General features: G+C 38.2%; 2 protein-coding genes across 2 annotated transcripts in view; both read right to left on the bottom strand.

Moving 5' to 3' along the window:
• LOC121931679 (signal peptide, CUB and EGF-like domain-containing protein 1) overlaps positions 1 to 24,940 on the bottom strand; it is a 299,857-nt gene that overhangs the window by 48,608 nt on the left and 226,309 nt on the right.
• Positions 10,138 to 24,940, bottom strand: part of LOC121930578 (signal peptide, CUB and EGF-like domain-containing protein 1) — a 29,465-nt gene continuing 14,662 nt past the window's right edge. The window contains exons 6-14 of the mRNA XM_042467099.1: positions 23,402 to 23,539; positions 21,873 to 22,079; positions 20,635 to 20,796; positions 19,209 to 19,376; positions 18,242 to 18,403; positions 16,561 to 16,758; positions 15,503 to 15,655; positions 14,695 to 14,774; positions 10,138 to 13,899 (exon numbers count right to left, since the gene is read on the bottom strand). Of these exons, the coding sequence (XP_042323033.1) occupies positions 13,747 to 13,899; positions 14,695 to 14,774; positions 15,503 to 15,655; positions 16,561 to 16,758; positions 18,242 to 18,403; positions 19,209 to 19,376; positions 20,635 to 20,796; positions 21,873 to 22,079; positions 23,402 to 23,539 (1,421 nt within the window). The 3' untranslated portion in view covers positions 10,138 to 13,746. The remainder of the gene's footprint in view (positions 13,900 to 14,694; positions 14,775 to 15,502; positions 15,656 to 16,560; positions 16,759 to 18,241; positions 18,404 to 19,208; positions 19,377 to 20,634; positions 20,797 to 21,872; positions 22,080 to 23,401; positions 23,540 to 24,940) is intronic.

Genomic DNA, 24,940 nt, shown 5'->3' with positions numbered 1-24,940 from the left:
TCTGACACATTGGGCACAACTTTTTCAGTTATTTTTATTTCCTCTTTGGTTCTCTCCCTTCTCCCTGCTCCATTTTAATAGCTGGCATTAGTGTGAATGTTCTGCTTGTCTGAGGCAACAAGCTATTGCTGGTACCCACTCTAAGTCTTCTACAGCATCACTAACATCTGGGTAAGAACCTCCTCTAGCAGTACATAAGATGTCCCCAGACCTTTAAAAGCAGCCTCTGCCCTAGAATAGGCGTTATTGAGAACCTGTTTACATTGGACATGGCCATGTCTTGGGTTGTATCCGTGCTGCAGAAATAATCCAGGTTGACACCATTTTAACTGCCATGGATCAATGCTATGGAATTCGGGGAATTGTAGTTTGTTGTGCCACCAGACCTCTCTGACATAGAAGGCTAAATGTTTCACAAAACTACAGTTCTCAGTTAAAGTGGTTTCAAACTGGCAGTTAAAGTGGTTTCAAACTGGATTATTTCTACAGTGTGGAGGCAACCCTGGTCAAATTTCCTTTGCCAACCTATTGCAAATTTTAAATAAATTTGTAAAAAAATCCCTATTTTTTAAAAGGCAAATTTACTATGTTTAATGGCACCGAAACTGGTTTCCTGGGCACCTCTCCCTGCCTTGTAAGATACATTACAAAATAAAATGTAATGGTAATAGTAACTAAATGTTATATATGTTATATGTGATGAAATGGAAGTTCCTAAACATTGTCCCCACCTAGGTGGTTTGAAACGAACGTAACTGGTTTTTGCTGCCACCTAGCCTGGCTTTCTCAACTCAGTTTCAACATTTTAAAAAGTTTTATAAAAACTTTCCATGTACTTCTTCAGAGACGGGAGGTTAGAATATAATAACTCCACAGAAAAACAGACATTTAATTCCATTCCAGTCTCACAAAATTTGTATATATAAGTGTACAAAGAACAGAAAATTGTAATTAGGCTGACCTTTATAAGTTACATCTTGTAGTGAAAGCCACAGTGGATGCCTCATTTCGTAATGCTGGGCTCTGAACAAACACACATGAGCATTTTCTTGTGTGGAGCTAGCAACTGTACATTCTTAACAACAAAAACAAAACCAACATACAAAGATTATAGTCCCCCCCCCCTTCCCAATTACACAATGTTCACAGATGCAGGAATTGCTACCTAAATCTGCACATGATAGAAAATTGGGCACACAGTTTTAGACAATAATCTAAAGAGGAGCACATTTATTAAATTGTATTTTTAACTCCTCCATCTGTCAGGAGGAGGCAGCAAGTTTCCGTCTTAAAAATTATGAGCATCATAGCTGTTTTCTCCAAGCAATATACAGGAGAGTAACAAATAACACAAAAAATATCTGGATCTTGTAATGGACAATATATACTCAATATCCTAGAATTTATTCCTCACTGTAAAGGATAGAAAACTATTTACAGAATTAAAGTTTAAAAAAGTAAATTGTTTTTCACATTTCAAGAAAGGTATACTTCATTAACTAAATAGTTTATGAACGATGGCTTCCTAATAAGTAGTTCAAGCCGGGTGTTTGGTAATACCGACTTATTTAATGATGTTCATTCTAAATTGTAGGAAGCAAGTAAATAAGTGAAGTACAAGTCTTAGCAGTTGAAATACAATGCAATAAAATAACCATCATCTTCTGAAGGTACATAGACTAGTTCTGATATTTGCAAAGGCATTTGTAAATATTTAACCGTTAATTCAGTTTCCTGGAGATAGATGGCCTAAATTAGAATACCTAAAAGGTATCTCTGTATATACATGTTATAACTGTATATATATTACATAGCATCAAGGAATAAAAAAGAGAATAGGCAGAATAAATAAATGAAATAGCAAATATGCATTGTACCGTAGGTACATGTCTGTATTCCAATATTCAAAACATTTTCTTTGCTGAATAGTTTGCTACTGCCCTGTATGTATGTAATTGATAACTGCGATCTTTTTCAATCCAATATAGGATTAGGTTTTTTTACTAACAGAATTTGGGTTTTAACTTTAAAATCCCTGGTGGGGGGCTGGAAGATTCTTTTTAATCTTCAATTGATTTTTAGATTACTGTTTTAAAAAATCAGAATTTAACTTGATTTCATAGAAAAATGGGAATCAAGTCTCCTCCGCAGGGGGACTTCTTCTTTTTTCAAGTTCTATTGGTCTGGAAATGTGGGGGAAATTCAAAAAGAAGATATAATGGATATGCTCAGATATTAGACCTTGTGCTGTTTGTATATTCCTCCTCCCCCCCGCAAAAAAGTATTGTAGTGAAGGAGAAGCATGAATTCAGCTGAGAACATGTGTGGCTTGCAGAGACCAGTTGTTAGGCCTAAGTGCATTCAAATGCTTTATTCATGTACACCCCCAAATGTTCAAAAAGTCAAATCATTATGCACTAATATATATACTAACATTTCACAGATGAAAACCTGGACACGTGTGGCCAAGCAATATCAGAGTGTGCTCAAAACAGCAAAAGTGATTAGTGCTAGAAGAGACTGCAGCTAGAAGAGACTGCAGAAGTTTCCTTTTGCCTGAGTCTACAGGGAAGGGCGAATTTTTTACCTTTCTCTCTTTGCCCTTCCACTGAGTTAATTGAATGAAAATTCAGTTTGCAGCAATTGATGTAATAATCTGAGGATAAAATGGGAAAGTGGGAAGGAGAAGGCAGCCAGAGAAACCGGGACATTTTAAAAGCGCCTGAAAAAGTGGATCAACAGAGGATTAAGCACGGCTGTCCTGGACAAATCCGGGCAGTTGTAGAGTACGAGTAATGTTGTTCGTCTTAAGAATTGTATTTCATGATGTGACTTTTGAATCCCTACACCAGTAAAATAATAGAATGACTGACTAGTTTTAAAATGTAGAATTGGAGCCTGTACAGACAGGCCAAAATAAAGTTGCTTCGGGTCACTTTGGAGATAATGATGCATGCATCCTAAGAGGCCAGAAGCCATGTCAAAGCCATGGTCCAGTGCTAAGGACTGGAGCACAGCTTTGGCACAGCTTCTGGCCTATTAAGATGCATATGTCATTTAAACAGCATACTCCAAAGTGACTCGAAGCAGCTTTATTTTGGCCTGTCTGTACGGGCTCTCAGTGTATATTTAAGGACTCCCCACTAATTACATTTTGCCTTGTGTGTATATATATATGTAGCAAGTTCTGAACAGAAAATAAATCCATCTTTTTCAGTGGCTTTATTTCACTGTCATATTTCTGGGGATGAGAAATTGTTGGTGGTCACATAGGACCTTGGAGAATGACACCTCAATTTTTAAAAACTTTTATTTTATTTTACTGATATCTAGTAAAAAAAAAAAGAAACAAATTTGGGGGAGGGCTAGAGGAGGGTCAAAATGGTCCATAAGGCAACCATTTGCCTACCCTTGTACTAAATGGTGATTCTGTGAGGAGCAAGTGAACCCAGACTCACATGTTCTCCTCTGAAGTTTCAGAAGGAGTTTACAAGCTCCCACATTGGTTTTCACATGAATGACAATTATATGGTTAGCATTAACAATGCTAATGGTTAACATTAACTATGGCCTGTTTAAAACAAGCTAATTCCAAACTGATTTCTGCAACTGGCTTCTGTAAATTAACCAACTGGAAGCAAAAGCCCAATTGCACAACTAGAAAAAAAGCTCTGTGCTTAAGGGAGCAGGAAGGCCAGGCAGAGCCAAGACTTGTCCATATCTTGTTAAAGTGTAGTTTGACATGGAATCTGAAAATACCCACCTAATATTTTTTTTAAGCTTTCCCTACTTGTTGTTAGTTCTTGAAAAGTGTGAATTTCTGACAGGGGGCATGTTAGTCTGCCGCAAAGAATCTTGGTGGCATGGTTAAAATGAGTAAGTTTTGGTTGGCATAAACCTTTGTGCAGTGTAGCCAGCTTCCGATGAAATGGTCTGCAGTCTACAAAAGCCTTTTAAATCTTTTGGATCCAAGTGATAAACACATTACTTGTTCAGAGTGTTGTAAAATTACTTGCTGATAATTTGGGTGGTAAAATTACTAGTTTCATGACAAAATGTCAGTACACAACGTGCTGATACAAACAATTCCTGTCCTGAGGAACTTACTTTTTCTGCCAGAAATGAGGAACCTTTGGCCTTCCAGATGTTTTGAACGACAATCAGAAACTCCAGTCAATATGACTAGTGGTAAGGACTTGCAGAGGTTGCAGCACCAAACATCTGGGGAGCCAAAAGTTCCACCTTTGATTTAGTTAGATGATTTGGGCCTTTCTTTGCAGCCTTCAGCCACCCACCCATCTCACCTTGTTTTGTTCTCTTCTCACAAACCTAAAACAAGACACATAAAGATTTAGTAAATCATTCTTCTACATTTCAGTTGAATTTACAAATAATGATGCGTCTCCTCAAAATTATATTATGGCTTTACATGCTATGCTGAATGTGAAGAAAGCTAAAAAAGGAAATACTTTCTGGGCAAGATAGTATTGCAGAAAGAACAAATAACTAATCATATATTCTGATGATAGCTAATAAAAATGTTGGCAAGATCAACATTTATAGATCACTGCAGTTATTAGGATGAAATAGCACATTACGAAGGAATAAGATTCAAAAGATCTTCAACCTTCTTTTTAGGATCCAGTATTTCTACCTCCAGTATTAATGGCGATGGATCCCACAAGGGCACGAAAAAGGGGGGGGGGGGGATTTGGAATAATAGCCAGATTTCATTATGCAGCCATCCAAGGATGAAACCAAGATATCCAAGACTGGAGAATATGAAATCACATTTAATAATTTTTTTCAAATGTAATTTTATACAGTGCTCTGTTGCTAACAGTGCATATGCCCACTATTATTGGCATGAAGAGAATTAAATGGATTTGGCATTCATCATCTTCAAGCTTCTAAGTATGTCAATCAATTATTCACCTGCTGAAAACACAGCTTGATGATTTGGGGAAGGTAACTGACTTGGTGTTTAGAAGAATCAAGTGCAGAATTCAAGGGAGATTAAATAAAAAATAAGTGCTACATGTTACAGGTTTAAAACAAATATAATGGGCATGCTTCAGACAAAGTTAAGTGCTTTGTCCCATTGTTTTCAATGTAGCAATTAAGTATATTCTTAATCCATTTAAATCAATTCTCATTGATCCCAATTCCCATTTATTAAACTTCAAAATGTTTAATAGCTGGATTGTATCCTTACATCTGCAAATTCTTAACAGATATCCCTAAAGGGGTGGCTTGATGCCACCCCTTTGATTGCTGGATGCGGGCCACAGCAACCAAACGCAGCAGCCCCAATCCACTGTTTTTCCAGCCCAAAGAGAAGCAGCAAAATGCCACTCTTTTTGTACTGGAAAAAAAGCCACCCTTTCCACTGCCACCGCTGTGGCTTTCCAGCACTTGTGCGGCATGCGCCATCTAAATGCCATGCTGCCAGAGCACTGCAACACTGCCCATTGTGGGAGCAGCGGGGCAGCGTAACGCTGACTTGGGGGTGTCGTCAGGCCATGTATCATCCATACGCTATGCCCTCATGCCACCCTCAAGCTGGCATATTGTGCCTGTTTGCTTTGCCTCTTGGTGAAGAACATCTTAGGGAGTCCTTGACAAATTAAATTCTAATTTTGCTGCAGAAATCCATGAAGCCACAAATGTAATGAGGATCAAGTTCATCAAATAATATCTAGGTATATTTTCTATAAAAACTGAAGAAGTAAAACTGAGGGGGAAAACAAAACCAGTCATCATTCCAAAATATGATCTAAACAATATTTCAACAGAATTTATTGACAACATAAGGAACAGATTTGCACTACAAAGCATAATTGACCGTGAACCAGAAGAACTATGGTCAGAAGCCAGGGACACAATAAAAGAAGAATGCAGACAGATACTTATAGTAGTCAAAAAGAAAGAGAATAAACTATGGATGGCAGTGAAAATGCTACAAGCAGTAAGGGAATGAAGAGAAGCAAAATAGAAAGGAGACAGGAAGAAACTCAGAACCATGAATGCAACAGTACAATGACTTGTGCGGAAAGATAGACAACTACTACAACAAACAATGCAGAGAGATACAGAACTAGAGCAAAAAAGGAAAAACATGAGATCTGTTCAACTAGATACAGGAAATCAAAGGGAAACTCAGACCAAGAACCAGGACACCTATGACAATAAAAATAGCATAATTCAAGACCAGGAAGGAATACAGAGATGATGGATGCAATGCACATAAGAGTTATATAAAAGAGATGACAAAATGAAGGATACATGCAATGAAGAGCCATATAAAGATGAATCCCAAATTCTAAAAAGTGAGGTGGAAGCTGCAATAAGAGAAATGGGGAAAAAAATAAATCACCAGGAACAGATGGTATTCCAGTTGAACTGCTCTAATACACCAGTGCTAACACCAGCAACAGCAGTGCTAACCAACATATGTCAACAGATATGGAAAACAAAACAATGGCCAACAGTTTGGAAACAATATACATCCCTATCCCAAAAAAGGAGTCAGGAAAGACTGCAGCAAGTATAGGACCATAGCTGTAATATCCCATGCAAGCAAAATTACGCTCAAAATTCTGCAACCTAGACTCCAACCATACATGGAGAGAGAAATCCCTGAGGGGCAACCAGGGTTCAGGAAAGGAAGAGGCACTAGGGACCACATTGCAAACATACTGTACGATAGTTAATAAACAGCACCAAAGAATTCAAAAGAAAATTAGTATGTGCTTTATAGACTACAGCAAAGCTTTTGACTGCATAGATCATGAAAGGCTATGAAATGTCCTTAGGAGTGCCAACACACCAGAATAGTCTTGATAAGAAATCAGTACTCAGGACAAGAGACTACTATGTATAAAACATATTATATGAAAAGCATGCCTGAACACAGAAGGAGGAGGGGTAAAAATAGGGGGAAAGAATATCAACAATCTAAGGTTCGTGGATGACACCATACTGGCAGAAAACATCACAGACCTAGAGCAACTACTAAGGAACAAGGAAGAAAGTGCAAAGGCAGGCTTATTACTGAACATAAAGAAAACAAAAATAATGACCACAGAGAAGCTACACAAATTCAGCCTAGATAATGAGGAAATAGAAATAGTAAAACTTTTCATATCTGGGATCAGACACTGAACAGAGCAGGGACTGCAGTCAAGAGACCATAAGACGACTAAGAATGGGGAGGGCAGCTATGAAAGAACTGGAAAAGATTCTAAAATGTAAAGACATACAACTGAAAACATAAGTTAGAATTGTACAAGCCATTGTATTCCCTATCACCATGTATGGATATGAGAGCTGGACAGTGAAGAAAGTGGACAGAAAGAAAATCAATTCATTTGAAATGTGGTGCTGGAGAAGAGTGCTAAAGATTCTCTGGACAGCCAAAAAGACAAACAGATGGGTCCTTGAACAGATCAAGCCAGAAATCTCCTTGGAAGACAAGATGACAAAACTGAGACACATTATGAGAAGGAAGGACTTATTGGAAAAAACAGTAATGCTAGGAAAAATGGAGGGAAGTAGAAAGAGAGAAAGGCCACATGCTAGATGGATGGACTCTGTTAAAGGGGTCATGGGTATGAAATTGCAGGACCTGAGCAGAGCAGTAGAGGACAAGGAGTCTTGAAGATGTCACACTCCCAGGGTCGCCATGGGTAGACACTGACTCAAGGGCAGTTAACAACAACAAACATATTTTCTGTTTAGATATGAGTTACACTCCCATCTCCAAATTGCAACTTACAGAATTGAAGGACTGTTTATTTAGGTCTACATCCAATTCAGAATTGGGTATATATAAATCCATTGAAATCAATGTGTTTAATCATGCCCATTTCTATACTATAGGCTTTATTTTTTGCTGTCCTGCAATATTTCTTTCCAGGAATAATGCCTGAGCTGTATCATACTAATTGTTTTTCCAGAGAGTACAACCATTATTGATACTCTGTGCCCTGGAGTACTCACTGGAAAGGAAAGTAGACATACAATTGAGGATGGAAATGAGTGGGATTCTTGGCTTTGGTCCCCACATATACAAACTGATAAGCCACATGAGAACATAATGCACCCATCTGCATGCTTGTGCATCTTCAGCTTCTTGTTAGCCATAGAGAGCAGACAGGTATGAACCAGTTAAATGTGGCATTCTTCTATACAAAAAGTCATCCTGTTTATGAGACAGAGATTTGTTTCCATGCCCTATTGTACATAAAGCCAGTGGCATGAAAGGGACCCTTCTCTTCCTGACAATCTCTGGATTTGGAATGGTATGTCAATTTTACAACTCCCAAATTGTTGCTGCCATTAATTTTAAACAGCAAGGGCAAATTTAAACAAGAACACATTTATTTTCTCTTGAGTCTTTCATGCTTTTGTTATATTGGTGTAAGGAATTTAAAAGGAAAAAAAGTTTATTCCCCCAACCTCGCTTTAAACTGAGAAACTCTTCCCACTCATCCTCCAAAGGCCTACGTCCATTTGTTATTCAACCCATAATATCTGTCAAACTTACATACAGTAATTACTGATATACCAAGTTCCCATTGATTCAGTGGGTCTGTTCTATTAGATTGACAATCAGCTGTAGACACAGGAGGGCAAAATGCAGCTTCCTTATGACATTAGACTGCAACTCCCAGCATTCCTTATCATGGCAATGCTGGCTAGCACTACTGCAAGTTACAGTCCAACGACATCTGAAGGATGGTCTTTTCCCATCGCTATTTTAAGCTATTTATTTCCAGATGGCATTTTAAAATAATTTTTTGTAATATACTCATTTATTTAAACTGAGGGAAGGATAGAAAGGGCATGCTAATAACAAAATTGACAGGCCAGTTGGACAGTTTTAACCTTGTGAGTCCTCAAATCTGATTTGTTGCTTTACACACACTTTCTAAAAACAAAACATTTCAGTGGGCATTTTGTAGGATCAGCTATACAAATGCAATCTTGAATTGTAAAAGAGAACTATTTGTACTAATGGAAATAGTTAATTTATTATAAGGATGTCTGCCTAGATGGACGGGATGGAGACCAGAGCATTAGGCACTCAACACACACTTTCTTTCTGTACAATTGTCATTTTATTGTACATACATATACACAAGGTATTTAAAAATGATAATGGCCCAAAGTCAAAAGTTAAAAACTCTCTATGTAAAAGTAGCCACAGGTAAAGGCAGTCTCTAACAAATTTTGGAGCTCCTTTGGAATCAGGCAGAGGAAGCTCACAGGGATCTACCTCACTCTTTTTCTGTGCATATCTTCCCTCTCTTTTAGTGGCTAACTATTCCAAGGATGTGAATGAAAGAGGAGTTAGGAAAAGTGACATTTTCAGATTAAAGGCCCCAGAATCCCTCAGCCAACATAACCATTGGGGATGCTGGCAGGAGCATTCTAGGAACAGCCTAGTTCAGAAACTCTGGCTGCTGTAATGTAATTTGTTTAATGGGGGAGAAGGGCAGGACTGTGTAAATGAAGTGCCAAATCGACCACAGAGACCAGAGAGATTGAAATAATTATCATCCTATTAACTTGCATGGTGCCTGGCATATGCTTTCCACAAAGGTCTTCTCCCATACCTGAAGGGCAGAACTGGGCCAAAGACATGGGCACACTACACTTTTATAATATTATTATTCAACTTTTACTGCTATCAATAAGTAAAGGGATCTTGTAGCACCTTTGAGACTAACTGAAGGAAAGAAGCTAGTGGCATGTGTTTTCGTAGGCTTGAGCCTACTTCCTCAGATGTATATTGAAGCAGGCTCAAGTCTGCGAAAGCTCATGCTATCAGCTTTCTTTCTTTCAGTGAGTCTCAAAAATGCTACAAGATCTTTGCATACTGCTTTTCCATGATTAACATAGCTATGGCTTGTTACAGACGGCCAAAATAAAGCTGCTTCGGGTCTCTTTGGAGGTATGCTATTTCAATGATGCATAGGTCCTAAGAGTCCAGAGGTAGCGCCAATGCCACACTCCATTCCTAAGCACTGGAGTGCAGCTTTGGTGCAGCTTCCAGATTCTTAGGGTGCATGCGTCATTTAAACAGCATACCTCCAAAGAGACTCGAAGCAGCTTTATTTTGGCAGTCTGTAACAGGCCTATGTCTTTGAATTTAACTGCTACGGCTACCTCCTGTGGAATTCTGCGGTTTGTAGTTTAATGAGGTCTCTAACTTCTAAATGCCCCATCCTAAACTGCAGATCCCAGGATTCTACAGGAGGCAGCTGTAGCAGTAAAAGTGGAATCATAGTGCTGTAACTGTACGGCATGATATTTTATCATGTACATTTTATGTGCTCTTGCATGTGCTTGCCTAAAATTAGGAAGCAATTGTGAAACGGCATTACATCAATAGACCTGGACTCAATGAATCCCATGAATATAAAAGAAGAAGGCAACATAAAAAAAAACCCAGCAAGTTTTACAAACATAAAAATAACCACCTGCAAGTATTTTCAGACATTCCCAATTGACCTAAATTATCCAAGGTCTTGTTCGTACTGTATAACTGAAACCTGTTGACCCTTGTCAGATAAGTAATGGCTACTCAGTTGACCAAGTCTAACACATATGATGCCTTTGATCTGCCATTTGTCAGGCCATGAAAGAGTATACCATGAAGCAGAAGTTAACTCAGGTTTTTGTTGTCAATTCTGTAGGTTTTTGATGTCTTCTCTTGCAACCTTTGGGCAATATTCTGTTATTACGTATTGTATTTGCTTCTGGGTACAACACTGAATGAGCATACCTGTTACCAATGTTATTTGTTTTGAAAAGACCTTTGAAAAGCAATATACTACAGATTTAAGTGCCATTTAATAATTTAATGATGGACACATAGCAGAGAAAAGCATGGTTATTTGAAACAGGCCAACCGATATACCACATTGCATGGGAATCAGTTTGAATAATTCAGGAATGTATCCAATATTTTATATATATTTAAGAAGTATGTACATGTTCACATTCTTTATCAGACTGATAAACATATTAATAGTGTATCTCAGGTCTAGAACAAGTCTTGAAAGAATGTATAGAAAAATCTGTAAGGTACTCTTCAGCATAAATTCCTAGTAGGAAGGAAGGAGTGTACAGTTAAGAGAATAACTGTGCAATCCTTTATTGGTCTATTCAAAGATAAGTCAGATTTGATTTAATGGTGTTTACTAGCACAAACTAGCAACAAAAGCAGGCTGAAACACTAGGTAGCAAAAAAACCCAACATGCTGAAATGACTGTAAATAATCACCTGATGTTGAAAAGATACCAAAGTGTGTGTGTGCCCTGCATATTTGGGAACTGCATTCAAAATGAAGTGATGTCATGACTGAGAAGGACCTCTCTCTCTTCACTCACCAGCCACCAACCTGGTGTTGTGCATGCAACTTAAAATATTAATGGAGTTTCACCAGTTGACAATTTGCTCTGGTGGAGAACACCAGTTCACAGGAGCCAGAAAATTGTTTCATTTTTTTACAGCAGCAAAGTTAGTGAGAAATTTGAAGTCTGAAGGCAGTACTTCTAAAGCTAATAATCATTCAGAATCATAGCAGTACTGTTTTCTGGCATATGGAAGAAAACAGAATTGGCAATTAGGACTGGACACTCTCTGAGTTATAATATTATCTCCCCTAAAAGAAAGAGGAATTTGTTAAGCATGTTAAGAGATTCCATTTTTCGTGATGTATTTCGTGAGCCAGAGTCAGCGTGACATAGCGGTTTGAGCACTGGACTATGACTCTGGAGATCAAAGTTTGAATACCCACTCAGCCATGGAAACCCACTGGGGAGACCTTGGGCAAGTCACTCATTTTAAGCTTCAGAAAGTCCTGTGATGGTATTGCCTTAGAGTTGCCATAAGTCAGAAATTACTTGAAGGCACACAAACAGAGCATTTTGTGATCCACACAACTTTAGAACTGGTTCCATCAAACGTTTGCTAAATTAAAGGCGGTGATTAGTACATATCCAAGTCTTAAATGTGAATTTTCTATTTTGAGCCTATGTTATAATGTTTTGTTAGAAAAAGCATTATTTCAATAGCACGACAGGTGGTATATCAGGTTAGTAATGAAAAAAGAGATGGGATACGTAATAAACAAGGAGCTGAGACAGGCAATGACAGTTGAGACAGGTACTGATTCTGTGTAGCTATGTTATTTCTTCAATATAGTCATTACATTTTAAAACTGTGATGATTAACAAAGTTAACGAGTAACTTTTTCTTAATTTCTCTTTGTTTATGCTATATTATATGTACATTTTTAAAAAAAATGAAGTCTGTTACTTATTTTGAAATGCATTTAAACACAAATAACATTGGTAAGAGGTAATATGTGTTGGCATCTTGCACTCTAAGGCATTAAAAATTTTAAAATGCATAGGAGGCGATATACAAGGCCAACCCATATTGCCTTACGTAAATTGTCCAAGAATGATGAGCCAACAACCAACGGAATCATATTTGGTCTATCAAAAACATATGGAAGCAACAAAATAATTCATACCCATTTTCTTACCACCTGGGACCTTGTGCCCTGACTACAGTAGATCTAATGAGGATCAGTTCCAACATGCAATTTCCATTTACTTCAGATATGAAATAAACTAACATTACACATTCTTCAAGACAGCATATAAAATGATGGGATAAACAGCATAGCCAAGTCCTCTAATATAGCCCAGTTTCTACAAAAGGTGCACTATTAACAACTGATGGAGAAAGCTCCATGCACATGTGCAGAATTCTATTTTCAGTAGCTACTAAGTGATCCTGCCTTCATCTGCCACTATGTACATGCAATTCTGGATTGTGATGAGAGACGTTATTGTCTGAATGGTATCTACATGAGCTACAAGTAATAATAATAATACTGAAGTACCCAGAAAAAGATGCATATATTTATATATTATACTTGTTTAGATCTCCCATCAGAAGTAATAAAATTAGTTATTACTATTTTCCCTTGAAATTCTTTCATCCTATTGTAAAAATGATCAGAGAAACCAAAACTGATCTATAATTCCGCTATTGCACTGGCAAAGTTAGACACCAGTAAACTAATGAAAAAGTTGTAAGAGGGCCAATGAAATAGCAAGTTGTGAGAATAGAGCTTGCCTAATCCACCAGACAAAAAATTACACACCTATTTTATCCTCATCCTTCTTTTTTGGTTTATATCTAGAACAAAGTCTCCATAAAACCACCAATGGGAAAGTATGGTATTTAGATTTCCCCATAAAATTTCACATATAAAGTTCAAGTGCAATTCAAAATCCAAGTATCATTTATACTACATACGCCTTTCTATCATAACTCTTCTTTGCAGGTAGTTTCTTTGACCAGGTTACTTCTTTGTTTAAGAAGAAAATCCCCCCTGCCCCAACTAGAACAGGTTTAGAAATACATTTCTAAACAGATGCTTTTTATGGTAAATGAAAATAAACTAGTGCAGGCTTAAATGTGGATCTTCAACTTGATGCACTCTGGAATCCAATATTATTCTTCTTTGAAGTAAAAAAAAAATCCCATTCAAAATATTGGAGATTATAAAACATTATAGTTATTCTTCAATATACAATTTAAGGTAAAGACTGCCAAGGAGTCTTCAAATTAGCAAAAATGTTTCTACTGTCAAAGACAATACAATATCTGACAGGAATGCAAAGGAAAAAACAAAAAAATTGAAAAGCACTAGGAAGTTATTTGTATGGTCGTAGAAATCTGGACACTTTTGATCGAAGTAGCTTTATAAATGATCTTGGGAACATCTCCTTTGATTCTTGTGCTGTGTACTTGAAATAGTTTTGTGGATGTGCCAATACATCGAAAAGGGCTTTAATGAGTTTCTTGTCCTGCAAGAGACAATATATATGCATCATGTAGAGAGAGCAAGCATATCTTCTGCATAGGGATTCTACTGAGCTCCCTTTCCAGTGCTAGCTGAGCACAATGACATTATGTTTTTCCCATTAGGAAGAAGTTTCTGGTTTCAGCATTATCTGTCTTAAGGACACAATTAACAGCATTCAAACCTTATTTGCCACATATCCCACCTTTCTCCCCCAAATGGGACCCAAAGACTAGAATAATACCTTTACTAAAGTTCAAAACACACTGCAGAAATAATCCAGTTTGAGACCGCTTTAACTGCCCTGATTCAGTGCTAGGGGATTTGGGGAACTATAGTTTCGTGAGACATTTAACCTTCTCTGTTAGAGAGCTCTGGTGCCACAATAAACTACAGTTCCCAGGATTCCCAAGCACTGAGCCAGGACAGTTAAAGCAGTATCAAATGGGATTATTTCTCCAGTGTGTTTTGGACCTACTGGTAGGTCAACTAAAAGGCACAAAACCTGGTGCCAAGCAAGTCAATCACTTCAGGCAAAAGCTATTAAAAATAAAAGGCAGAGCGGGAACTGACTCGATCTTATAGACTGCATGTTGTTCTGAGATGTTATAGCAGCATTTTCACTTGTGACACACTTACAAATAAGGGCTATTCCAGAATTAGGTTTCCCCTGAATGGGAACAAAAAAAGCAATGAAAGAAATCAACTCTGATTCCCCAGTGTGAAAACAAAAGTTACCCCCTTGCAGTCGCCTCTATCTAAGCTTGAACACTGCTGAGCTAAACAGAAGTTTACTAACTTTTAAAATTTCTTGATGATTTTCTGATGCATATAAACGTCCATCTCGAACAATGTCTTCTATCAACTGTTGATAATCCTCTGAAAAGTGCAAAAGCAAGAAGACCAATAAGTAACTTTTCATTATCATTCACATCACAGAAAGCCTCTGGTGTCCAGAAAACAAATGACTACATTTCTTTCAGTTCAGGATCACAAATAATTATTATAACTTGGAATATTTTCATATTGTGAACTAGATTTTGTCTTCTAACCAAGGCTCGATAATTCTTTCCTCGTGCACCAAACAAACCAAATCAGAGACATTGAAGACAAAGTATATTAGTAACAGAAAGGCCATCTTCTTACATTTTTATAGAACAGTGGTTCTGTGAGAATGTAAGGAAGACAGGCAGAAGAGAAGACTTACACAAAAAGGTTAGGGGGCTATCTATAAAGTCAAGTTCTAAACCAAAATCTGTTCTGTACAAATCTCCTGTTTTCTCTTTTCGCAATTAACCTTTATGTAGCTTTGATAGCTTCAGATCTAAACAGCTGATAAATATTCATTAATAAATAATAAACACTAATAATGGTTATCTTTACAGAATCTCTGTTGGAAGTTGCTCTTGCAGTGACACCTGGAACTGGTGAGAGGGGAGCCGCAGAAAAGTGCCACATATATAAGAGTTTGGTTGTTTGTCGATCAATGCAATAAAACAATAGGAAAGCCCCTCCCTCAAAAATTATATTAATTTTTATTCTTTAAACTACTTTCTTTCAGTGATCTTTGGATATGTTAGAGTGATGTAAAATGGCAGAAACCTTACCGTCATAAGTTACGTATGGTACTTGGAATCCTTTGCCACTGTTGCCTTCATTTGATTTGAACTGTATCCACAACTTTCGTGATCTGGAAGTGAATGCTATAGGTCTCTCATATGTCTGGCAAGTTTCATAGGTAGTAATTGATGTGGGTGAAGCTGCAATATTAAAGCATAAACATAAAAAGATTTTTGTTTTAAAAAATCTTTTTGTCTTTTCTAGAGCTGGACTGCCTATTCTCACTGACAGCAGCCCTCTAAGCAGAGATTCCTCCCCACACCTCACTCCTGAGATGTTTTTTTTTTTCCTGAACACAGTAAAAGATTGATACTGGGATCTTGTCCTTCAGATATAACCTTTTGCCCCCATATAAGTGAAACTAGCTCTGGGACTGCATGCATGCATGCATGTATCATGGATACCCTCATGGATTGTGTACAGAATCCTGGATCCTGTCAACACCACAGTTTTTTTTTCTTGCTGGGAGTCGAAATCCTTCTTTCTATTCCCTACATCGTGTCTAGTATAGAAAGAGCAATCTGTTGGACAGTCTCTTGGGGAGGGAAGGAAAGACTCTACTTTCTCTCCCCTGGGGAGGCTCAGACAGTCCACTCACTGAAGACTGGTACAATATCAGTGGGGCAGGGAATCACATAGCCCTGACCCCCCAGCCAAAGATTGTGCAAACTTGTTCTAAAGGTATTCTTCAATGAGCCACAGGCCTTTCCTAATCTCTAGCCTATCATCCTACATCTGATAATGGATGAGGAATAGATGGGAAGGCTGAATTCCCATGGCTACTTAAGATCAGTATAATTGGTCACAGAGGATCCTCAACTACACACAGAAATCAGGTTGCAATAGCAGCAGATGTTCAGGCATCAGACACATGTGTGTTTTGGATCACTGTCTATACCAGTATGTCTACTGAGAAACCAACAGCAATACCTGCTTGGGTTCCATTTGAGATGGTGTAGGGGTAGGAACGGTGGCATGCTTGATACACAGCTGGAGGCCAAAGATGAGCAGTGTTAAGAGTAACTGACTGTACAATTCAGCTTACCACTCTTTCTCATTACTAAAACATCCCCACACTCATCTTCTATTGGAAGAAATATCTCAGGGACCACTATAAGAATCCGCCTCTTTGGGGGTGGGCTTATATTCCAAATACATTCAACATTGGCTGGGTAATCTCCAGGATAGTTGGGAGACTCAATGTAGCCTGTATAGTCTCCAAGTTCTCCACCACACTGTTGATCTATGAAAAACAAGTGACAAGAAAATAAGCTTAACACATAATCACATAAAGTGATTTACTATCTTTATTTTTTTCATACTCAAACCAGCTCAGTAACATAGAGCATGATTATTCCCATTTTACAAATCAAGAACTGTTAAAATGAGTGAGGCAATCCACTGTCGTCAAATGACAGCCCTATTTGCACAGACTAGAACAAATCATTTTCTTTTTTAAAAAAGGGTATGTACAAGGTTCTAATGTCAGATGATACTGATAGTGCACACTATTGGTTTCCAAACAGTGCTTCAGGTCCTCTGGAAATTAATCAGTCTCCTTTCTGCAATGCGAAAGCTGACTTTATGGTGTATAACACTGCAGAAATAAAGCAGTTTGACATCACTTTGCCACGGGTCTATCCAACAGAATCCTGGGATTTGTAGTTTGGTGAGGTATTCAATCAGAGAGCTCTGGTATCCCACCAGACTACAAAGCCCAGGATTCTATAGGATACAGCCATGGCAATTAAAAGACTGCTTTATTTCTGCAGCGTGAATGCACCACAGGCAGATTAAATATGTCAAAGGAATTACATTACATTATCATGTGTTTGGGATCACAGCATCTTGGGCTGGCCCAATATGCTTTAGTGTTTCAGACAAAGAAAATGTCTCCTTCAACTATTTCTGTGTAAAGAGAGGTGACCAGACTAGCCACAGAATTTTGTTTAACATGGGTAATGGAACTGGGTTATTCATGGAACCTGAAGTTAGAAACCTAACTTGGGGGGCTGCGGGTTGGCACACAAAGGTCTCCTGCAATGTTTTGCTGTTGAATCCCAGCATCTACTGCTTGGGACGCCCACCTCACTCAGTCTAAGGACATCTGGTCACTGAGGATATCCAAGTGCTTAACCACACATAGGACTCCTTGTTCATTTCAATGCAACACACATACTATATATTTATAAACATTCTTAAGTACATTTCGAGATTTTAAGGAGGTTAGAAAATTGGTCAGAAAATTGATGTCTCTCAAGTTAAATTTGATTCCTAGAGGCTATCATTAAGATCCTAAGTTGCCTAACAGCAACAGAAGAGATTTTTGGATAGAAGGTCCTGCAAAAACTGTCAGTGGTCTATGAGTCTGAACATGAGCTGCACTGAAATCAACAAGGTGTTCCACAATCCTCCCTTCCATATAAGCCTTCCAGTAAGTGCTCACTAGTGATTTAGGCTGGTTGAATCTAGAGGGAATGATTAAATTCTGTACCTTTTAATTGTTTACAGAGGGGCTGTTCCAAGAAAGTGGCTTCTGAACCTTTCTATATGACCTATGATGTGGGGCAGTTTTGATATAGTAACTTTATTACAGCCATTTGGCCAGCACAAGTTTTGATATATAATTCAAAGGTATTTCCAGATGGGTTGTAACTATGTGACTAGGTTTAAGTACAAACCCACCTCTACTGGCCACAAGAAAATATAGATACTGTATGACTTACTTTTACAGTGTGTAACATTAGTAGAGCCATCAAAATCTGTACTGGTATTCCCAGGGCAAGTAATGCAGTAATTCTGACCAAATTCAGGCTGGTAGGTTCCAACAGGACATCTGATACATCTGTGGGTTGTAGAGTTGTAGTAATGGCCAGGAGAACAATGAACTGTATAATAGAAAGGCATGAGTATGTTCAGTATATTACAGAAAATAAATAAACAAACAATAAATGGTAGGAAAACAAGACATGTAAAGCTGGAAGAACACAAGCATGCATCAGAAGCAACACTGGGCCATAGCAGACACACTATAAGGCCCCTCATTCAGCGTGTGGTACAATTTATGTTATATTTCAATTTCAAGATAAGTTATACAACAGTTAGAGTTGAGTAACTTCCATGACTCTTGTAGTAGCGTGGGGAATTTTATATTGGGGAATTTGATGACATATATATATATATATATTGATTGAATACTTAAATTTTGGATCTATGACTGACTGACTGTATTTCAATGCCACTGGAGAAGGCATTTCTGGGCTGCTATGGGTTTGGGCAGAGAAACACTCAAAACAACTAAGTATAGCAGAATGACATGGGGGAAAACTGTTCTACCCATAGCTGTAGAGAAGTTGACATCGAGGTGTTTTATTCAGTAGAAGCCCTGCATTTCTTAAAAAGTCATATGCATCAAAGCTGTAGCTTTTAAACTTTCCTGGCTGTCATTTTTGGTTTGGATGCTGCTTCTATAGATTAGCTGTTTTTATATTCTTTATATATTTTACATATATATTTTCAATAAATTTTATTAAGCTGCTGCAAGAAAGGCAACAAAGACTTTTACACAACAGTAAATTTGTTAACTTCTCAAAATGACAGCTTTATGGTGATAAATTAATGTATTATAAATATTTATTAACAATGTACTCCCGTACAAGGGTGCCAGCTATTTTTTCTTCCTTTACAACTTACCCTTTGTTTCACAGTCCTGAAATGACACGGCACCTTCATATTTGGTCACCAGCCCACCGCCACATGGAAAACAGAGGGTCCTTCCTGGCTCAGATTGATAGGTGCCAAGTGGACATAATCTACAAGGTTTAAAGCCATCAGAAGAAAAATGTCCAGGGGAACACTGACCTAAAAATGGAAAGGTTCCATCTTGTTATTAAGCTGAATTCTTTGTGGAAATTCAAAAAATATAGATACCATTAATACTGATGAATGTAAAGACCGCCAGATATTTCATTATCATAAAATGGAATTTTAGAATTAATAGCCAGATACATGCACTGAAGTGCTCTGTGGCTCTCAAGAGTGATAAATCAGGAAATGGTAGGTTTGCCTTGGGGTTACAGTTAGTCAAAACAAACTTTAAGGCACACAATAACAAAAAAGGATAGACATATTCACTGGATACCTCACAGTTCAAACACAAGAAACAGTGACAAACTATTAACCCTCTTTTGCTAACGTTAATAAGACTGCAAAGGATCTGTTGTGAATGGGTTTCATAAACAGAAATCTGGGATAAAAGACCCCAAAGCTTCCCAGTTTCTTAGGGTAAATTTTATTGTTTAGATTCAGTATATCAAGATGGAAAAAAAAATCCAGGGTTGGGAACTCTTCTGAAGTAGCAGGGGCAACAGGTGCGGTATAACTCTGAGTAATAACAGCCAAAAGGGTCCCTACAAATAAGGAATTATGGGTTGAACACTTTTCAGTTCACTTTCTTTTTTCTGTGATTTTAAGAGAATGATTCTAACTTAAAATTCCTGTTTATCCAGATTTCAGCCCTGGAGTTCATTGGGAGAGTTCTCATCTCCAAACTAGCCAACCATAATCCACCCTTTGTTCTCCTTTTTAAAAAAGTGTTTTCATAAGCATTTTACAGATAGTGACACCTTCCAAGAAAGAGTTTCCTGGACTAAAATGCAGTGGGTTTAATTTAGAAATATTATAGAGGGCACAGCTGCAAAATGCAATGCACCCGGTCATTCTAGGCTAGAGTGATATTTTTCATACTATGTTCTTTAGGTCCTTGGGCTTCCTTTGAAATTTATCAAGGGCTTCTTGAAGAGAAGAATAGGAATAAGAGCCAAGCTTGCCCACAGATTCAGTCTTCCTGTGCTAACACAAGGCTCTTAGGTGCATTCAGATCAGACAGTGTAACTATGAGGCTCACAGACGTGGCCTATGATCTATGCAAACTGACTATGCAGCACCCTGGAACATATCCAAGGATTCCCTAATCTGCAGTAGATGTCTGCTTTCTGAAGCAGTTTAGTGGATATGAAACACTATGATACGATACTGTACATAAGGATACCCACAATCTCTTCCTTCGTCCTTCATGACTGACTTCTCTATGCAACTTTTAGATTCAAGTTACACTTGCCTCCGCATTCTGAGACATTCCGTGCACCAGCTACTCCCTGTCCATCATTGCTTGGGCAAGGTTCGCATGACAGTTGACCTTCTGTGTCTTGGTACGTTCCTGGAGAGCAAGGGATGCACTGATTATGTTCGCCACTGTAATAGGTACCAGTGCTGCAGGTAACTGGGAAAATAAAAATGGAATTTGTTAAGAACTTTCACCTAGTATTATAATGTCTGTTCAAACATACACAGAGTTTTCTCCAATTTTCCATTAATTTCTCCTTATCGAATCTTTGGGGCAAGCTTTTAGATGCGGTAAAGTTGTTGTTAGTATTGCTGCTGACAATACAAGTGAGCACTGAACCCCCATATTTAAATCACAATATGGTAGATGGTGCACTGAAATATTCTGTTTTCAGTATGTTCCTGCATGTGCAAATACAAAGTCTCTTCGGTGTCTTCTACTGTTATGGGAGCAGGTTTTCTATCTCTCAAGTTCAAGCCTCAATACTTGCTTCTTCAGAAGTAAAATCAGGTTGACACACAACACCTATTGATAAGAATACCAAAATGGATGGGGGAAGGGGAAGAAAATACAAATATTTGCTCCTTAAGACGATACAGTGTGGACCGCTTCTCCATCTAGTGTGTCTTTTGAAGGCACTTTACATACATATTGTAGTGAGAAGTCTCTGTACATCCTAGGTTAAAAAAATAAAATAAAAATCTACATCCATTCTGATATTCTTATTCAGGTAATTCAAATTCTGCATCAAGAGATGCTGAATCATATGATCATTGAATGTGAGCAAAACTGGCATCTTTTAACTTATTTTGCATTTTTTGGCATAATTTATTCTGCTTTTGCTAATGAAGGCAACAAAGTAAGAAGAATATGAAGAATCCCAAAGCACTATTCCCAACTAAAGAATATTTGGTGTTCGAACTTTCATCAGGCATTGCTTATGTACTTCTCAAGCACAACTTCATAAAGGCTACACATTTGATTTTTAGAAATGAAAGCTGAAATTTATAGAAAGCTGGTTTCTGTTTCTGTTCTCTCATTCTGTGCTGCCAAAAAACCTGGTCATGCACACAGCCCTGAATACTGGCACCAAGATTTGAAATATTACAATGGGTGAGTAGAATGCAATTTTGATGTGAACTCCAACACAGTGGTTTGGACATATATTTAGTGATTATAAAAGAGAACAGATTCTGTGAACTTGTTTTGTGAAGAGTTTATTTGGATCTTACCACACTTTCCATCCTGCTGCACTTGCCCTGTATTGCAGGGGTCATGTCCTTCAGTGACCACTTTAGCTGCCTTCTGAGCCACTTCATACTCTGTCCCAGAAAACTGAATGTAAAATTGCTGTTTGTTAATAGATTTCCTCAATGTCTTGATTGCAGTCTGTAGCTTCTGCTCCATCCTTTTTCGCAAACACTCAAGGTTACAGATGTCTAATTGGAGAACCAATCAGAAACAATTATGATTCAGATTCAAGACAGGGTTCAGAATCTGGTTAGTTTTGCCAAAATCTTACACCTAGGGATGTCCCCCTTCTGAGACACAGGATGCAGGCCTGGTGATGTTACTGAGCACGACACATTAAGCACCACTCACAGCTGCACAGTTAGCCAGTCAAATAAACACCAAGGAGCTTATTGCGTGGCTGAATAATCTGTTTTACCTATATCTAGTTTAAGTCTTAATTCAAGATGCATTCTGATCTTATTAGGAGGTTTTTGCTGCTGAATCTGCCGCCTCAATACATCCTGGGGAACATTCCTGCTTCCCGGAGTGCTCCTTGTGGCTTTTTTCGGATCTCTGAGTTTTTCGGCTTAAGAAAAATGGCTGCCAAAATGCTTCTGGAAGCGAGGATGTACCCAGGATGTATTTGGGTGGCAGATTTGGCAGCAAAAACCTTCAGGATGCAGCTTGAATTAAAACTTAAGCCGGATACAGGTATTAAGCCACAAGATAAACTCCCAAGTCTGCTGATGGAGGAAACAAATTTTGCCAAGAAAACCCCATGATAGGTTTGCCTTAGGTTTGCCATAAATGAGAAATTACTTGAAGGTACACAACAACAACAACAACAACAACAACAACAACAACAACAACTACATGAAGGATAATGTTGCAAGAGGGACAAAACTTTTTTTCCCATTCTTGGTACAGGATAATTCATTTTATTAACAGTGCTCATGGAAGAGGGCAAGATGTTTGTGAACAATACAGGCCCACTGAAATACATATTTATTCTTTGCTATGATGGATATATTTTGCTAATAAATAAATGAACAATGTGGTGACTGAGACATTCTTGGGTGTGAGGCTTGCTCCAGGTGTATTTCATTTCACTAATACACTAGGGACACAAGATCCCTGTGAATGTGGAAAAATCACAAATAACAAAAAACACTATGTTTTTACCTGAGAGTACACCTCTCTAGGAATCTCTAGGCCATCCAGTGCAACTCTGTGGTCAATATCTGCCAGACATTGACCACAGAATTGCACTGAAGGAGCTACAAATGCCTAGTGGAATGTTCTGTCTAGGAATCTCTAGTTCCTTTAGTGTGACTTTGGGTTAAAGTTGAACATAGAGTTGCACTGGAGGACCTAGAGATTCCTAGAGAGAACATATTAATAAAACCCATGAATAACCAAATCTGCAAAAATCAAAGCTGCAAATATAGAGGGACGAGTGTAGATGGATCAAGCAACCACTTTTATAAGCAACACTTTCAAAAAGTAACAGAAGGTATCTTTCACCAACCTGAGACCTCCTCAGACTTCATCTCCATTTCAAACTCAGCAGTGATGTGGGATACCTCCTTTGAGGGTGATTTTCGTCCACGACGTTTCTTCTTAGAGGAGTCACATTTCAAGTTCACAAAGGCTACCTGGCAGTTGTCTGTACAAGGGAATTGACCTCCTTTGCATAACAGCAGCAACATGGAAAAGACATCAAGGTCCAAGATAGCATTGTTACATTTGTGCTAGTTGCATTATTACTAATGGGACAAGTGATTTATTAAAGAGATGTACATGTAATATTTGCATTTATGAAAGAGGGTAAGAAGAAGCCAATATAGCAGAACAGGATCTTTAGTGGTTATCAGAACTGTCTGCTTATCTACAGGCAAGGTAAGCTCATAAGAAAGCTTTATACCAATGCCTTCCTATTACAATAAAGGTAAAGGAAAAGATTTCCCTTTTGACAAGATTGTCTAGTCTTAGAGGGTGTCTGGCTGTAGCGGGTGCTGCTCAACTGTCACTAAGCACTTCAGCTTATTTCATTTTAGCTCCTGATTATCTCATGTCCCTGGCACTGATTTTCATCTTAGATATTTATCCGGAGTAGACAGCATATATTTCAAGAGACAAAATAACTCTGAGCAGAAACAAAACACAAACCCCTGGGTGGAATAAAGCCTGCTTTTGGGTCTAGATTGTGAACTCACGTATGCAGAAAAACTTAGCGAGTAAATTGAGTTCTCAGAGGAGTCCACAGGGCAGCTGCCCAGATTAGATTCCTAATAATTCCATGGCAGAGGTGCCAAAGAACTCTCCAAAAATAGAGATGAAGGTCCAGAAATAAAATGAAAAAAGTCATAAAAAACAAGGTTCTTTCTCTCCCCACTCACTCCCAAAGCTTTCCCCTCTGAAATATAGGAAAAACTGAACATGGAAAAATGGATTATGTAATATTTTTTTCCAGAATGATAAATAAAATGTTTAGCACAAGGTGCCTGTATAACTACTCCCTCAAATTTATTTTTAAAAGCTATGTAACAGGAAGACTTGAAGCCAGAGCAAGACATCTTTTAAGTCCTGTACCCACTTTACTGAAAGTCAGGTTCTGAAACAAGTGGTAAAGTCAGCTCTTAGGTAAGTGTCTCAGTTATGTTCTGTAGTTCATTGGAGCAAGTTGTCTGCTATACTTTGGAGCTGTCCAAGGTACAAAACAATCCTGTATCTGACTACTGGAACTCTCTTTTCCTGTATGCTTTTTACACAATGCTCTCCTCCTGTTGGCAACTGGCTTTCATAGGCCTGATACAGACAGGCCAAAATAAAGCTGCTTCGAGTCACTTTGGAGGTATGCTGTCTAAATGATACATGTGTCCTAAGAGTCCAGAAGCCGCACCAAAGCCACGCTCCAGTCCTAAGGACTGGAGTGCAGCTTTGGTGCAGCTTCCAGACTCTTAGGATACATGCATCATTGAAACACTATACCTCCAAAGTGACCTGCATCATTTTTATTTTGGCCTGTCTGTATAGGGCCATAGCCAGTCATCAGCCTCTTTCTTCA

Source organism: Sceloporus undulatus, chromosome 5 (genome assembly GCF_019175285.1).
Source record: "Sceloporus undulatus isolate JIND9_A2432 ecotype Alabama chromosome 5, SceUnd_v1.1, whole genome shotgun sequence".
NCBI lineage: Eukaryota > Metazoa > Chordata > Lepidosauria > Squamata > Phrynosomatidae > Sceloporus > Sceloporus undulatus.
The sequence above is the reverse complement of the archived record's forward strand: the minus strand, read 5'-3'. Positions and strand labels throughout refer to the sequence as shown.